Source organism: Idiotropiscis lumnitzeri, chromosome 6 (genome assembly GCF_059441095.1).
Source record: "Idiotropiscis lumnitzeri isolate Australia: NSW breed Sydney's pygmy pipehorse chromosome 6, RoL_Ilum_1.0, whole genome shotgun sequence".
In the NCBI taxonomy this organism is placed as follows: domain Eukaryota; kingdom Metazoa; phylum Chordata; class Actinopteri; order Syngnathiformes; family Syngnathidae; genus Idiotropiscis; species Idiotropiscis lumnitzeri.
The window spans coordinates 22,435,833-22,452,447 of record NC_142396.1 but is presented as its reverse complement, the minus strand read 5'-3'; the positions used below and the strand labels follow the sequence as shown (position 1 = coordinate 22,452,447).

Sequence of the window (16,615 nt, the reverse complement as noted above, 5' to 3'; positions counted from 1 at the left end):
CCAAAATAAGCCAAGAACCTAAACGTTTTATTTGGCAACTGTTGTGGCTTTATTTCACTACTGCAACAAAAAATAAAAACGTTTTAACAACATATACTTGTCGTTGACTTGTTCTATAGTACAGTAGCACAAGTACAGACTCTATCAAAAATATGTCTTGTTTCCTTGTACAAGCGTGCATTAATCAGCGTGAAGTAGCCTTACGAGTGTCACTGTCGCCATGGTCCGTCATAGGAACGCGTGTCAGTGTGTGTAATGTGTGAGCCGAGACCGCAGACGTGTTCATGCGACACCAGTATGTGTGACGGTGGGTGCGCGGCGCATGCGCCCTCCGTGCTGCCCCGGTGGTGGGCGTGCCCAAACAAAAAATAGGTTACACTTTATTGCAATGTGTTGAAAGACAGATTGCATGTACAATAGGAAGGAATGTTATAAATATTGAGCATCTGATGAACCACACGCTAACAATTTCGTCCCGTCTTGTCTAGTCAAGGAAAATTTCATGTACGTCACGTCATGTTTTCGTCATCAAATAACCTCCTTTAGCTCATCATCATGAAAAAAAGGGGCATTAACGAAATATTTTCGTCATTGTCATCGTTGACAAAAACAACACTGGTTCTAGTGTTAAAATGTAATAATTATTCTATATACATTTTATTTTAATCAGACGGTTTCTCTGAAACGAGTCATTGGGCTGATTGTGAGTGATGTTACTATGATTGACTTACCTATTTTAACACAGCCTTTGTCTGTCATCAGCAGATTAGACACCTTTAGATCCCTGATAATAAAACAGAGTGGGACAATATGACACTTTCAATGCCACAAAGTTCCCAGAAACACTTTCTCATGCTAGCACATGCAAGTCAGTTCAACAAGTGAGCCAATTAAATTTGTACTCAGAGTACATTTTTGAGAGGACATTTAATAATTGTTTTTCACAAGGCTTACAAATGCATGACAGAAAATATAGTTGCTGACCAATGTTATTTTTTTTACATTACTGACTGAATATGGCCTACAACAAGTTGTGAAAATTATATTATATAAATTACGCACAACATTATACTTTTACACAGCTAGCTACTGAGTATGCAAAATGACAATTAAAAATTATTTGTGAAGTGTAGCTCAAAGAACAATAATCATGTAGAAAGGAAACAGTGCTTTGAAGAATGAATGGCGGTTATACAGCATGAAGCTTTTAGTTAAAATCACATAGTCGCAGGACAATTACTTTCAATGGAAGCAAAGATTTGCTCTATGTTAAACCAGGTTTCTGTCAATAGGGATTGCATGTGCTTGCAAGTGTAACAGAGAAACAACCAAGTCTTACGGACTTGGAGTAAAAATAAGATACTGACCTGTGAATGATAAAATTCTGGTGGAGATAGCGCAACCCTCTTAACAATTGCAGTATGATACATTTCACCTGGGAAAAATGTAAGGAAAAGAATTACAACTATGCAGAATGTCATAATAATAATAATAATAACTAGAGCTGTGAGCAGTTTGGTGAATTTTCGAGCATGTTCAAGGGGTAAAAATGCGAACGAACACGGAGAACATAGAAAACAAAAAATAATAATAATAATACTAATAATAATAATAAGAAGAAGAATTTAAACAAAAAAACAATAGGGACCTCGCAGAGGTCGGTGCTCGGGCCCTAACTCAAGCTGCGAGCAGCTATAAAGGGCCCTCGCAGCCCTGGCAAAGTTGGAAATGTGAAATAGTTACAAGAAATAATGTCAGGAATCTTCAAGAGGAATTTTGACATTGTGAAGGCGTAAACACTGCTCGGGAAAAACAGCAACAAAAATAACTTGGATTTGGCTTAACCAGTAGGTGGCGCTACCAATACGATGAAAAATAAGTTTGTAGATGTCTTCAGACCAGTTCAATTATCCAATGTGAGAAATCTTCAGGTGAAATTATTGTGTAGATAAAGTAAAAGCGGCTTTTGTTGTCAAAGCCTCGTCAATGTTTGAACTGAAATAAAAATGGATGACTTCCTGTGCAATTTAGCATATGGCTCCAAGAGACTTTTTTGTAATTCTTAGCCTTGTACATACTTCATCAAATCTTCAAAAAGCTAGGTGAAACACACATCCAGGAAATGCTTTTTTGAAAATTTCTTGGGGGCAATAGAGAACCATTTTAAAAAAATTGCACGACAAACAAATAAAATATTGATGATTTTGCCAGGCATGACGTGCAAAGTTTCATGAGTTTTCGCTCATATTTAGAACCTCAAAATAACCGTTTTGTTGGCGAACTGTGCGAAGCTATGCCCACAGCTTTTCACAATAAATGACAAATTTCTTACTGTGACAACCTGAAGGTCTAAACTCTCATCCAAGCAAATACGAACTAGACCTTGTTAACCTGCTCGGAGAAAGACATCAACAAAAATAACTTGGATATGCTTTAACCAGTTGGTGGCGCTACCACTATAATGAAAAATAAGTTCATAGTCTTCAGGGCTGGACGATCCTCAAATGTGAAAAATTTCGAGAAGACAGGATCATTTGAGTCATGTTACATGAGCATTTGTTGCACGGAGAATAATCAGACTTTGCGGCACCGTAATGGACACGCCCTTCGCCAAAAAGTCACAAAATTCGGCCAGGAGTATTTTGTGGCTGTTCTGACAAATTTTCAGTAGGATTCATTAAACGAGCTGCACTCAGTACGTTAAAATGTAAAAAATTAGCATTTTTGTCGCCACTAGGTGACGCTACGTGTACAACCGAATTATAACTTTATAACTCTTTATGAACAGGTGAAGTTTTGGATTTTTTGGAGCATGTTCAATGGAGGTATTAGGCATTTTGTCCATTGCGGCGAAGGAAATATTAAACACAAACTTTGAAGCCCCGCCCACGTAAAATAGTATTTAGAAAAGCTAAAATTCTTTGGTACAGCCAAAATTTTAAGGCAATCAGATGAACCCTCTAGGATCAACGTGAAAAAAGAATGAGCCCTGTAAATGTGCAAAAATGGCACAAAATTGTACATTTAAAAATTCACAACTCACTTCCTGTACACTTTAGACGATGGCTGCAAGGGACTATTTTGTATGTCTCAGGTTGGTATACGCGCTTGCCAATTTTCGTAAGCCAAGGTCAAACGGGCCGGGATTGGTTTTTATTTTACCACTCTCGGTGCACAACAAACTAATAAAATATTGGCGGTTTTTCCAGGCCTGATGTGTGTGCAAAGTTTTATGAATATTCATGCATATTTAGAACCTCAAAATAAGCGTTGTTTTATTGGCAAAATGTGCAAAGCCACGCCCCCACAGGTTTTCACAAAAAATGACAAATTTCATAGAGTGACATCCTGAAAGCCTAAGCACTCATTCGAGCAAATATGAGGTAGACCTTGTTAACCTGCTCTGAGGAAAACATCAACGAAAATAACTTGTATTTGCTTTAACCAGTAGGTGGCGCTAGAACTATGATGAAAAATAAATTTGTAGATGTCTTCAGGGTTGGACTATCCTCAATTGTGAAAAATTTTGAGACCATAGGATTATCTGAGTGATGCTAGAGGAGGTTTTGTTGCCAAAGAGAAAAATCAGACTTTGCGGCAGTGTAATAGCCACGCCCTTCGCCAAAAAGTCACAAGGAAGGAAATATTAAATTCAAAATTTTAAGCCCCGCCCCCGCCATATAGTATTTCGATAGCTAAAAATCTTTGTCCCAGTGTGCTAAGATGGTACAGCCTAAATTTTAAGGCAATCGGATGAATCCTCTAGGATCAGGGTGCAAAAGAATGACCCCTGTAAAATGTGCAAAAATGAGCCAAAATTGGACATTCAAAAATTCATAACTCACGTCCTGTACATTTTAGACAATGGCTGTAAGGGACTTCTTTGTATGTCTCAGGGTGGTACACATGCCTGCCAATTTTTGTAAGCCTTGGTCAAACGGGCCGGAATTGTTTTTGATTTTGCCACTCTCATTGGGGCTACAGAGCCATTTTTAAACCACGGCACGACAAACTAATAAAATATTGATGGTTTTGCCAGGTCTGGCGTGTGTGTAAAGTTTCATGAGTTTTCATTCATATTTAGAACTCAAAATAAGTTTTTTTTTGGGCGAACTGTACGAAACCACGCCCACAGCTTTTCACGAAACATGACAAATTTCATGTTGTGACATCCTCAAGGCTGAACCACTCATCCGAGCAAATATGAGGTAAACCTTGTTAACCTGCTCGTAAAAAAACATCAACGTAAATAACTTGTATTTGCTTTAACCAGTAGGGTGCGCTACTACGAAGATGAAAAATAAGTTGGTAGATGTCTTCAGGATTCGACTATCCTTAAATGTGAAAAAAAATTTAGAAGATAGGATCATTAAAGTCATGTTACAGGTTACAGAAGCTTTTGTTGCCTCGGAGAATAATCAGATTTTGCGGCACAGTAATGGCCACGCCCTTTGCTGAAAAGTCACAAAATTCGGTGTAGAGTAAGATTAACGACGAGGTTGTTCTGACAAAAAACATTTAGTACGTTAAAATGTAAAAAATTATATTTTTTGTTGCCACACTATATGTATGGCAGAATATTAACATATAGATGTCTTTGGGACACGACACTTTATATACATGTGAAGTTTGGAATTTTTTGGAGCATGTGCAGGGGAGTTATTAAGCATTTTGTCAATTGTGGCGAAAGAATTATTCAACGCAAACTTTGAAGCACCGCCCCCATCATATAGTATTGCAAAAGCTGAACATTTTCGTCTCAGTGGCCGTGTCCAAATTAACAGGCTGCGACCTCCGAAGGCCAGTTCGCAGGCTGGGTCCTCGAAGCCTAAGAAGGCTCCTCCTCATGTAGCCTTATATGGACCGCATAACCCGTGGTGAATTTGGACAGGCTCGATAGCTACGTACAAATAATTAGGCTGCGTCCTTCGATGTCCAATATGGCGGACAGAAGACGTCACTTCCGGTGCGACAAGAACGCTTACGCCGGTGTCCAAATTCACGCGGCCTCCGAGTACTAGCCTTATAATCTGTCTTCGTTTCCATGGAGTTTCCATGGAAACGGGCCCTGAATGAAGGCTACGAGCATGCAACCTTCGCAGCCTTAAAAGCCTCGCTCTTCTTCTACGCCGTTCTACACTCGCAAGATGCAAACTACCGAAGCCACGTGTTCCGACTCATCGGAGTGCACTTTCAGATGTAAGTATAAGTTATTTATATGCAATATTAAAACATCACTCATGAGAAATATTGGGCAGCAATGTTTGGATATTTAGCTCCAGATTAAGATAATTTTATTAGTTGCGATATCGGCCAAATATAACTAAGGTAGCTCTAAGAACTATTGCATAGGAGGTACGGCTGAAACATTTGAATTGTCTCTAATTCTGCATGTTAGCATTATTTTATTTAATCTTTCCCTTATGTTTTAGGGAGCAAGGAGATGACCGCGCGACTGATCAAGCTGCGCGGGGAGTACGACAGCCTCTTTACGGGGGCCAAGTTCTCCGCAGCCACAGCATGGAGGTAAAAATACAATTACTATCGGGAAAAATATTTGACGGGTTATTGTCTTATTTCCATCCATTTAAACTCAAAATATCAAAAAGAAAACGCATAAGAATGGCGAGACCCACTATAGCAATTTTAGTTTCCATTCATCAGCCATTTGTGTTTGAATTAGATTTGCGCTAACACGCAGCTGTTTATCCTAGCACAGAATGTGCCCTGTATAAATTCCATGTACCTCCTGCAATGTGCTCCCCAATTACTGATATTAATGAATAATAGATGATTCACCCTCCACATTAACATGATAAAACGCACTGAAACGGTCATGAACTAATGTACTGAAGTGCATAAATCTGCATGTTACCCATAACACCAGGATTTCTGACGAATGTTTGCATCTTTTTTACCCATTTTTTCATCCTTTATTTTTGCATGCATTTTTATTTATTTAATACAGGACCATCGTTGAAAAGCTTGAGCTGCAGGGCAAAGTGACGCCCCTGCAGGCAAAAAAAAAATGGGATAATTTAAAAATGAAGTATAAAGTATGGAAGTCCACATTTCTTTTTCTTGTGTGTGAAAATGAAGATATAATTGTTTTATCTTTTTGCTTCTTTTCATATAAAGGATTGCAAAAACCCAGGCACTGGCGAAGGGGTGGCAGGGAGAGCTACTGCCGATACTTGGCCCTGGTTCGACCTCATGGATGGAGTGCTCGGACAGAGACCGTCCATCACACCCCCTGTCCTAATTGCCTCCATCCTTGAGGAAAGACCAGGGCCAAGTCAGGCCATCCCTGAAGAACTCCCAGGGCCAAGTCGGGCCAGGGTGACGCAAGAGGAGGAGGAGGAGGAGGAGGAGGAGGAAGAAGAAGAAGTCGTAGAAGAAGAAGAAGAGCGAGGCCAACAGCCGGAGCAACGACAGAGAGGGAGAAAGCGAAGGAGAGAGGATGAAATGATCAAACTATACAGACTCGACTTGGCAATGCGGAGACAGGAATTGGAGAGACAGAGGTTGGCAGAGGAGGGAAGGGCAACTGAGAGGAGGGAGACATTTGAAAGGTTTTTCAGTTTGATGGAAAAGATGATAGATCAAAATAAAAAATGAGTGAAATATGCTTGGTGTTCAAGACTGAAATTTAGATAGCATTCATTTAAGAGTAAACAAAAACCGGGGTACTTTCAAAACAGATGAACTAGTTCGTATCCCAGTCACATCTTGAGATCAGCTTCTTCAGACAAAAGTGAAAAAGCCCAGGTTTGTGAAAGACCAAAACTTTTACAATAATATGAAGACTCCACCATGTCTGTTTTGCTTACAAACTTAATTTATTGAAAAACTGGTGGACAAACAAGGCATAAATTTAGTACATTATAATTCACAGTAACTATTCACAGAAAATAAAAAAGCATTTCCCAGTTCATAACTGTTGCAGGATAAACCTGAGTGTGTCAGTGCTGTTTTGCCAATTTTCGCCTGAGCAGAGACTCATTTGGAGCATGGATGGAACCCTTGTTCCAGGACCCATGACATGGATGGGGCACAAGCAAGAGTCCTGATCTTCCTCTCGTGACTTGAAGTGGAGCATCATACCGGTTGCAGTGTCCACTACATCATCCATTACGTGGGGGTTTGCAGGGATGGTTGGGGCAATAGATGGCTGCCATGTCACTACAAAAGATGGGATAGATTTATTAACCATTCATTACATTGTATATGAATCTATTTTTCCATCTTCTGATATTTTGCCATGTTTGTGTGGCTGTGCTGTTTGATGATTCAGTTAAAGATTATTTTGTGGCATATTTGATGGGATGATTGCTCAAATACCATTGTGCAGTTAAAAGTATTTAAATACCTAAATATACTCGTGGTCCTCTAGTACCTCCTCCAGGGCAGACACCTGAGCAGACAGGTGGTCCCTCCACTGCACTCCAGCGACTGTGTCAGCCACCTCTTCCACAGCAGCCTCCTCTTCCCCTTCGTCCTCCGAGGCCATGAGGTCGCCCACCCCAAGGCAGATGTTGTGGAGGACGGCACAGGCAGCGATGACCTAAAAGAAATAAAAAGGAAATGCTGTATATTAGCTATATTTGATAGTTATTGCACTGAACAGGACATGATTTGATCCTGAATAAAGAGCAACATATTGAAAGTATAAGTATCATTGATACTTTTTTTTTAATTTACTTACATGTGGTGCAAAGGTGTGGTGCACCTCCAGGGCGTGGAAAAAGATGGCCCGGAATCTCACCTTCATCATTCCAAAGGAATGATGAACGTTGAAGCGCCGGTCCCCCACGCCCTGCACTGGCCGCTTGTAAGGAGTGATGAGGGGGAGTGGTCGCTGGAGGCACGGATACCCTCCATCTGCCAAGATGAAGTGCCCTGGAGGAGGATATAGCCCTCTTTGGTAAAGAGGGCTGTGCCGGAGGACCCTGGAGTCGTGGACTGATCCAGGCCAACCCACGTATATGTCCAGAAAGCGACCCTGATGGTCACACGCAGCTTGCATGATTATGCTGCTAAAAAGTTTGCGGTTCTTGTAGTCATGACCATCAGGGCTACTTGGAGGCTTGATTCGGACATGACAACCATCTATTGCTCCAGCAGCTCTTGCAAATGCATGGTGCTTCGCCAGCCCTGCAAATCCCTGGGTCACTGCCTGAAGGTCTCCTGCAGTGTTGGGGAAGTGGCTGACTCTGTGGCGAAGAGCCACCACTTCCCCAGTGACCCGGTGGATGATGTAGTGGACAGTGGACCGCGGCATCCCAAATGCTCGTGCCACCACCCAATATGATGCCCCACTCGCCAGCCAGAAGAGAAAGACAAGGACCTCTATCTCGACACCCCATCCATGTCGTCGGTCTTGGTCCAGGAGGTTCAGCAACACTCTGAATGAGTCCCTGCTCAGGCGACTCAATTGAAAAAACGATCCAACACTGGCACACCCAGGTTTATCCTGCAGCATGGACTTCTTGGCTGTTAATGTTTTGAATAAAGAAAAAAAAACATGAACGCATTAATTATTGTACTTGTTTCATTTGCTTGCATCATTCCTACAGTATCACCAACTTAATTTTAATAACTCTGGCCCTAAACTCTCTAGTGTTATTCTGGTGTTTTACCATATGTACAAACTAATCACGGGGACAATAAAGCCGTCACAATTATCTAAATTCATAAAAACTCTTTCAGAATGTATATAATTATATCATTTCCATTCAATATTCGTTCTATTATGAAGCTAACACATGTACTACTGAAGTTGTACTACTGATGTTTTTAGTTCATCTGTAACAATCACGTTATAACCCTATTGACCTGTCAATGTTGGTAATAGTGTGAAAATGCTGATAGACGAATTTAGAACTTACTTCAATTCCTTCGATAAAGGACAACTCTGCGATGGGAAAGCGTGATCCTCCTCTCCTCAAGAACAAAATGGAAATAAACTAAAAAGTGAAATAAAATGAAGAAAAGTTCGGGTTCCATCGTTTAAAATGAAATAATACAAATGTTTTGCTAAGCCGATGCCTTCGGTCTGGCGCTCGTCGCTGATTATCCATTGATTATCCAAGCCGTTTATAAATCCACCGCAAATACTTATCACCTGCGTCGAACAGAGGAGCAAAGTATATGGGGGCGTAACGTAAATGTTGCGCCAAGCGGCCTTGGCTCCATGGAAACGAAGACCAATTCCAAGGCTGGATTCGAAGGTCGCACGTGACAGCCGTGAATTTGGACACCACGCGCGGTCGTGTCGCGCAGAAAGTGACGTCATGCGGCCGAAAAAGCAGCCTTCGGAGGTCGCAGCCTGTTAATTTGGACACGGCCAGTGTTTGTTTCAGGTGTTAAGATGGTACAGCCGAAATTTTTAATGGGATTAATTCTCTAGGATCAAGGAGCAAAAAGATTGACCCCTATAAACGTGCAAAAATGGGCCTAAATTTGATAATATAAGATTCAAAACTCACTTCCTGTACACTTTAGACGATTGCTGCAATGGACTTTTTTGTACGTCTCGGGGTGCCACACATGCCAATTTTCGTAAGCCTGGGTCAAACTGGCCGGGAATGGTTTTTATTTTGCCCCACTAGGTGTCGCTAAAGAGCCATTATTGAAACAATAGTTAATGTCATGTCTGACCAATTTTCAGTTGGATTCATTAAAAGGGCTGCATGCAGTACGTTAAAATATTTAAAAAATGATATTTCTAGTCGTCACTAGGTGGCGCAATGTGTATAACAGAATATAAACATATAGATGTCTTCGGGTCCCGATTCTTTATGTACATGTGACGTTTTGGATTTTTAGCAGCATGTGCAGACGAGTTATTAAGCATTTTGTTCATTGCAGCGAAGGAAATATTAAACAAAAACTTCGAAGCCCCGTCAACGTCATATAGTATTTCGGAAACTAAAAATCTTTGTCCCAGTGTTAGTCCCAGGTCACAAGAGGGTACAGCTGGAATGATAGCTGCCAGGATGGCCGAGTGGTCTAAGGCGCCGCGTTCCGGACCCAGTCTCCCCAGGAGGCCTGGGTTCGAATCTCGAATTTCCCCATTGTGGGACTAATAAAGGGAATATTATTATTATAAGGCAACCAGATGAACCCTCTAGGATCAGGGTTCAAAAGAATGACCACTATAAATGTGCAAAAATGGACGAAAGTTGGACATTTCAAAATTTCATAACTCACTTCCTCTTCATTTTAGATTATTGTTATCGAAGAAATTATATGTACGTCACGGGGTACTACACGTGCCTGGCAATTTTCGGAGGCCTAGGTCAAACGGGCCTGGATTTCCGTTGATGTTTCCCACTCTATTTGGCGCTAGAGAGCCATTTTGTTTGCGCCGTTTACGACAATGTTAAAATGTCAAATTTTTCACCATGCCCGATGAGACTGCAAAGTTTGGTGAGTTTTCGTGCATGTTTAGGAGATCAAAAATGCGATCAAACGACCGGAAAATAGGAAAAAAAATAAAAATAATAATAATTTCTACAAAAACAATAAGGACTTCGCAGCGGTCACTGTTCGGGCCCTAATAATAATTTCTACAGAAACAATAGGGACCTCGCAATGGATGTCTTTATTTTTTTTGCATCTTAACTCAGATAAAACCGAGATGCTGATCATTGGACCAGCACGTCGGAGTATCGATAAATGTAATATTGCCCAAAGTGATTCAACAAAAAAATCTGTTATTTTTCACTCAACTATGACTTTTCCATTGTACATTAAAAATATTACTATAACTGCGTTTTTCATTGGCGTGACATTGCTAAAATTTGTCCAATTCTATAAACTGACGCAGAAATCTTAATCCATTGTTTGTTACGTCTCGCCTCTATTATTGTAAGGTTTTGCTCTTGGGTCTACCCATGTCTAGTATTAAAAGTTTGCAGCTAGTTCAAAATGCAGCAGCTAGACTAGGACGAGAAAGTTCGATCATATTACCCCAATACTACTCCATTTGCATTGGCTTCCAGTCCACTTGAGATGTGATTTTAAAGTTTTGCTACTTACCTATTAAATAATGCGAAGCCTAACACCTTCCTATCTCGTTGACCTCGTGGTACCATATGTTCCGTCCCGAAACCTTCGTTCACAAAATGCTGGTCTTTTTGTGATCCAGAGAGCCAAAAAGAAGTCCGCAGGTTCTAGACCGTTCTCTATTCGGACACCAATGCTTTGGAATGCACTACCCACAGATATTAGAGGCGCCACCTCAGTAGAAATGTTCAAAACACTATTAAAGACGCATGTATACACTTGTGCATTAAGTTGAACTATTTGTTGGCCTGTTTACTGTAGCTTCTTTTGTCTTTTCTAACCCTCCAACTTTACAAGATTTCAATCTGTGCATAATTTAATTCTATACACATGGTATATGACCAGTTTAGGGACAATTACAGAAACAGAAAAAAACCCACTTTTGTCCTGGCTTAGGCCATCCTTTTAAAAAAAAAAAAAAAATATATATATATATATATATATATATATATATCCTCATCCTCCGTTCTCATCGAAATGGGTCTCCGTCCGACCGATGCTTATCACTGGAGATACATATCATATTGCCCGGAGAGCCAGAGATACACAATCCTGACAGAAATAGATGGATAAATCTGTTATTATTCCTGTGGGGGAAACCAGTCATATCGCAGCTCACATTTTATGGATCACTTCTGTTTAATTGTTGAAGATAAACTGCCTTTCATATTAATTTATGATTCATTTGACTTGATCTTAAAGTATTGTCCAGCCAAGATGGTCCATTTTTTACTAACATGCTCAATTTATATATTTTTTTATCGGGAAACTGAATTTAGTCATAATTTTCTTTTTATCCAGTCATTTTGGAGGAATTAGGAAATATGAGATGATTAAAAAATGGCTACTTTTAATGAGAAATATGCCCCCCCCCCCTCCGCTTTCTCCGTGTTACTGCGAGAGTCACTTCAGGGACAGATTACAAACTCTCCATTGCAAATCATTGTACTTTCATTGCTTATAAAGTCCAAAAACTGAAAATCAACTGACACCAAAATTCATGTGGACGTCCCTCCATGACCACTTCAACACATCAAAAGGATTAACGTCTCCATGGCTGATTTATATGAATGAGGAACTGTGGAAGTGAGCAGAGGTACATTGATTATGCTGAGAGGATGTGGCACACTTGCTCCTTTGCTGATCACAGTGAGGACCCAGGGCACAAGCACGAGTCAAGATATTTACAGAGAGTGAAGTGGGAGTGAGTAGACATGCACATTTATTTGGATGAAAATTGGCCCCAGTTTTTCGACCTGCAACACGCCGTTCAATTTTAAACTCAACAGCCGAAATTAGGCGTTCCAATGCGGCCACACTCGACTGTGGAGTCGGCCTCGTCGCTGGAACTTTTTGTTCGCTGAACATTGGCGCTCCCGAAGCTGCCCCACAGGCCGCTCCGTCATGCGCACCGTTCAAGAAGACAGCCTCGGTGTTTGATGAGGTCTACATCTGAAATCGACGCCCACTCACTCTCACACCACAGCTGGCAGCTGCACACAATGTCGGAAAACGCATGCTACTGCTTGGGTGGCAACTCCGCAACATGAAGGCACAAGTTGGACGAACAGTAAGAAGCTAAAGTTGTTGGTAGGGTCGGGACAAAGATCCATGCCCGTCTGCTGCCCGTTGTCAGCCGCCATCTGCCTCCTGAGAGTTGACATGACTTCAGTTTAGCTGAATGTCTGAAATTTAACCAATCGGGATTCAAGTGCGCATTAATGCTCTTGTCCGCTTCAGCCTGTGTAAATGAAGAAGAGATTGGCATGGTATTTTTTGATTTTGTGGGGCATTATTAGGGCATTTTTACATGCAAACCTCGTATATAAGTGCCAATGTTAAGATCATCCAAGTATTAAAAAAATAGATCAAATTATTCGCTAATTCTCTTTAGTAATCATTTAATTGCTCAGATATTTTATGTAAAATCTTGCATGTATTTTTTTTTTCATCTTCAGAATTTCAGAATCTCAAATGGAAATATGCAAATTACTTATTTTCCTCAATGAAAGCAGACTGATAGACAGATTATCTTTGCCCATCCATTCATCCATCCATTATCCGCCGCTTGACTGGGTTTGGGTTGCGGAGTCATCAGCTTCAGCAGGGAAGCCCAGACTTCCCTCTACCCAGCCACGTCTTCTAGCTCTTCCGGAGGGATCCCCAGGCGTTCCCAGGCCAGCCAGGAGACGTAGTCTCTCCAGCGTGTCCTGGGTCGTCCTTGGGGCCTCCTGCCGGTACAGATGCCCGAAACACCTCACCATGGAGGCGTCCAGAAGGCATCCTAATCAGATGCCCGAGCCACTTTATCTGGCTCCTCTCACCGCGGAGAAGCAGCGGCTCGACTCTTGAGTCCCACCCGAGCTTTTCACCCTATCTCTAAGTGAGAGCCCGGACATCAGGCGGAGGAAACTCAGCCCGAAATGGCAACATGGGTTCCCCTTCCCATGGGCTAACCACTTGACGGACGAGCCAAAGGGGTTGGTTACTATGTGAGCAGGGCAGTGGCAAGTCGCAGGGACCTTGGCGCTCTGATCCCTAGATACAGAAACTAGCTCTTCGGATATGAATTATCTTTGTGGCGAGTGAAAATAAAAATTTGCTTTTACTCTTGGAAACTATGATCACCATTTTTGCCTATTTTATGACATCTCAGGGACCAAATCAGTAACTGATTTGTAACTATTTATGATTGTGCATTATCTGTCAATTTCAAATAATGTCCTTTTTGTGAATCAAGTGACAGAATTTAAAACATTTTTTTTTAATCGGATTAATCGCCAATATAATCTCAAATTAAATTGATTAAATGAAGCAAAATAATTGCTCGTTAGAGTTCTAATATATTACATTGTATAATCGACCTGGTACAGTTTAACGTGATGAACATTCATTAATTCAGTGATTCTCAAATAGTGGGGCGCGCCCCGCGATGCTAAGGGGGGCCCGCGTGGGACCCTGGGGAACATGTTTTTATGCATAGTTTTGGGACCAAAAAAGGCGATCTCAGGCAACGCGAGTTTGAGTTTGTGCCCCTAGTTCACACAGTACTGGTTTAAAAAAGTGTCGCCCTGTCACGCAGTACTGATTAAAAAAAGCGTCGCCCCGTCGCTCGTTGACCCGGAAGTGATTTCTTTCGCCGCTATTTAAATCCACCGCGCCAAGCTATCTTGCGCCGTAGCAGAACTGACTTTATTTGAACTATATGTAAGTCCGCGCACAGCAGAAGCAACAAGCTATGTGATGGCAAATAAACGACTTCGTAAACAAGTAGCATTCTACACTAGGAAGCGAGCAAGGCGGCGCTAAGCGCTAAAATTAATTGCTTCGATGTATGCTCGACTTTTAAGAGAGGTCTGACTCGAACCGCGTTTGGGCGGAGAGCCAGCAGCTATGAACAGAAATGTTGTATTGCAACCATTACGTACCTAAACAAAATAAGACGACGGCTACGTTAGATTTTTTGTTTAAAATCCCCCAGGCTCTTTTTGTCTTTTCTATATTATGTACGTATTAATAACTGTTTGGTTTGTTCATGTCAATAAAGTTAAAAAAAACTATGCAAAAACGTATTGTAAATATTTATCATCTCATCAATAATTGCACAACATTACTGAGTTTCGAGATCCTCACAATAGTCGTTCTCAAAATGACATTTTTTTATCAATTTAGCTTTGTTAAGGGATATTTGAGTGACAATCTAACATTAATATACAAAGAACATGTACATTAGTACGAAATGTAAAAAAAAAATGGTGGTGGGGAGGAGCGAATTCTTCTTTGTTGGGAGGGCGTGACAGGAAATAATTGAGAACCACTGCAGTAATTGCTTGTGTAATTGCATCTTCAATCAAGATAGCAATATTGAGGAAGGAAAAATGAAAAATCGCAATACCAAAAGCATGTATGCCTAATTTGTTTTACAATGTCTGTTTTATAGTATAAACACTCTTCTTTTGTACAGTCTCGCGATGATCTGAATCAGAATGATGCTTTCTGCCAGGATTGGTTCAGACCTGTTGGATGTTTCTTGGGCTCGCACAGTCCTATACAGTTCATTCAGATACATTGTGAGAACATTTAATTTGTGACACACAAACTTAAAATATGAGCACACTATGAAGAAACTTTATGAAGACTTTTTGAGGACATAAATTCAGATATTTTGATTGAAGAGACAGCAGAAACTTTGATTAATGCATTACATATGGAAAGCGCTTTGTTACAGCTGTAGCTGTTGTTTGTATTGTATTGTTTTCAAAGATTTTTATTCTGAGACAAAGCATATCATTAATACAGTTATGGAACAGACATTGTGCCTCATTTTCCAGAATCCAACCAAAAAACAAACCGGGGACATAACTAAATAATAATAATAACTAATAATAATAATAATAATATTGATAATAATAATATTAATAATAATGATAAAGATAATGATAATAATGATAATAATAATAATAACAAAATTCTCTATAAGGAAAAATGAATACATGTAACAAAAAACCTCCTCCTATCCCACCCCACCCCAGAGTAGTGCTTCTCGGTGTCAATAGATATGACAACTACACAGTGTTTTACACATCTATTCTCACCAAGAATTAAAGCATCTGTCTCCAAATCTTCTCAAATTCTTCTAATCTTTCGTTGAGAACATACCGAATCAGTAAGAAGTGATGTCCAAGCTTTGAAAGTTGGTACAACTTGCCCTTTTCCAGCATAGTAGAATTAGTTTCTTTGCACATAAAAGGCTATATGACAGAAGCAGTTGCTCTGCATCCTTTAGGTGTATAGAGGTTTCTGAGGTAGCCAGTATGATCAGAAGTGGATCTAACGTAAGTTGGAGACCAAAAATCTTAGAATAACATGAAAATATTTCAACCCAAAACTCCTCTAATTTCGAGCAAAATACCTAGCTATGTGCTCAATCCGTTTCTGCTTGTTTACATTTATCACACACAGGTGAAACTTCTGGGAAAGTTTTATGCAGCTTTACCTTTGAATGATGTGATCTATGTAGGATTTTAAACTGAATCAAGCATTGAGGGAGCAGCTGCTATCATATTTCAAACACTTATCCCAGATGTCTTGAGAAATTACTATTCCCAACTCTATAACCCAGTCCTGTTTTATGTAATCCATGTTAATTTGTTTCAGTCCTTGTAATTGATTGTATGTAAATGAAATTGCACACCTTCCTGTTATACAGTCTCTGGGGCACTGATCAAGCTTATCAGGTGCTGCATTTTCAAAACTGTCAAGATGAGTCAAAGTGCCAAATCTGGAGGAATCTAAAGAAGTACATTTTTGACGATCCATATTTCTCCTGAAGCTTCTGAAGGGAGGCAAATGATCCTGGAATGTACAGATCCACAATACAGACCAAATTATTTTCATTGACTGAAGGTACCATCAAGAACTGAAGGAATAAATGATGGGTTCGCAACGAATGGCAATGTAAAGGATAGAGGCCTGATCTTAAAATGTTTTGCTATTTGTTTCCAGATCTGTATGGAACTGTGTAGAATTGGGTTACAAGTGTAGT

At 40.4% G+C, this 16,615-nt stretch overlaps 2 protein-coding genes and 1 long non-coding RNA gene across 4 annotated transcripts in view; 1 reads left to right on the top strand and 2 right to left on the bottom strand.

Annotated features, from left to right (window-relative positions):
• cdk10 (cyclin dependent kinase 10) overlaps window positions 1-16,615 on the bottom strand; it is a 108,792-nt gene that overhangs the window by 74,042 nt on the left and 18,135 nt on the right. For both annotated transcript variants that reach the window (XM_088298440.1, XM_088298439.1), the window contains 2 exons: window positions 1,368-1,435; window positions 732-784 (listed from right to left, as the gene is read on the bottom strand). In XM_088298440.1, coding sequence (XP_088154566.1) covers window positions 732-784; window positions 1,368-1,435 — 121 coding nt within the window. The remainder of the gene's footprint in view (window positions 1-731; window positions 785-1,367; window positions 1,436-16,615) is intronic.
• Window positions 1-16,615, top strand: part of LOC148335911 (uncharacterized) — a 39,462-nt gene that overhangs the window by 18,820 nt on the left and 4,027 nt on the right. The window lies entirely within an intron of this gene.
• LOC148335912 (uncharacterized) lies at window positions 6,688-7,894 on the bottom strand. Its single transcript, XR_015844133.1, has 3 exons — window positions 7,706-7,894; window positions 7,370-7,564; window positions 6,688-7,182 (listed from the first exon to the last, which is right to left on the bottom strand). It is a non-coding gene; the product is annotated as an uncharacterized LOC148335912 (long non-coding RNA).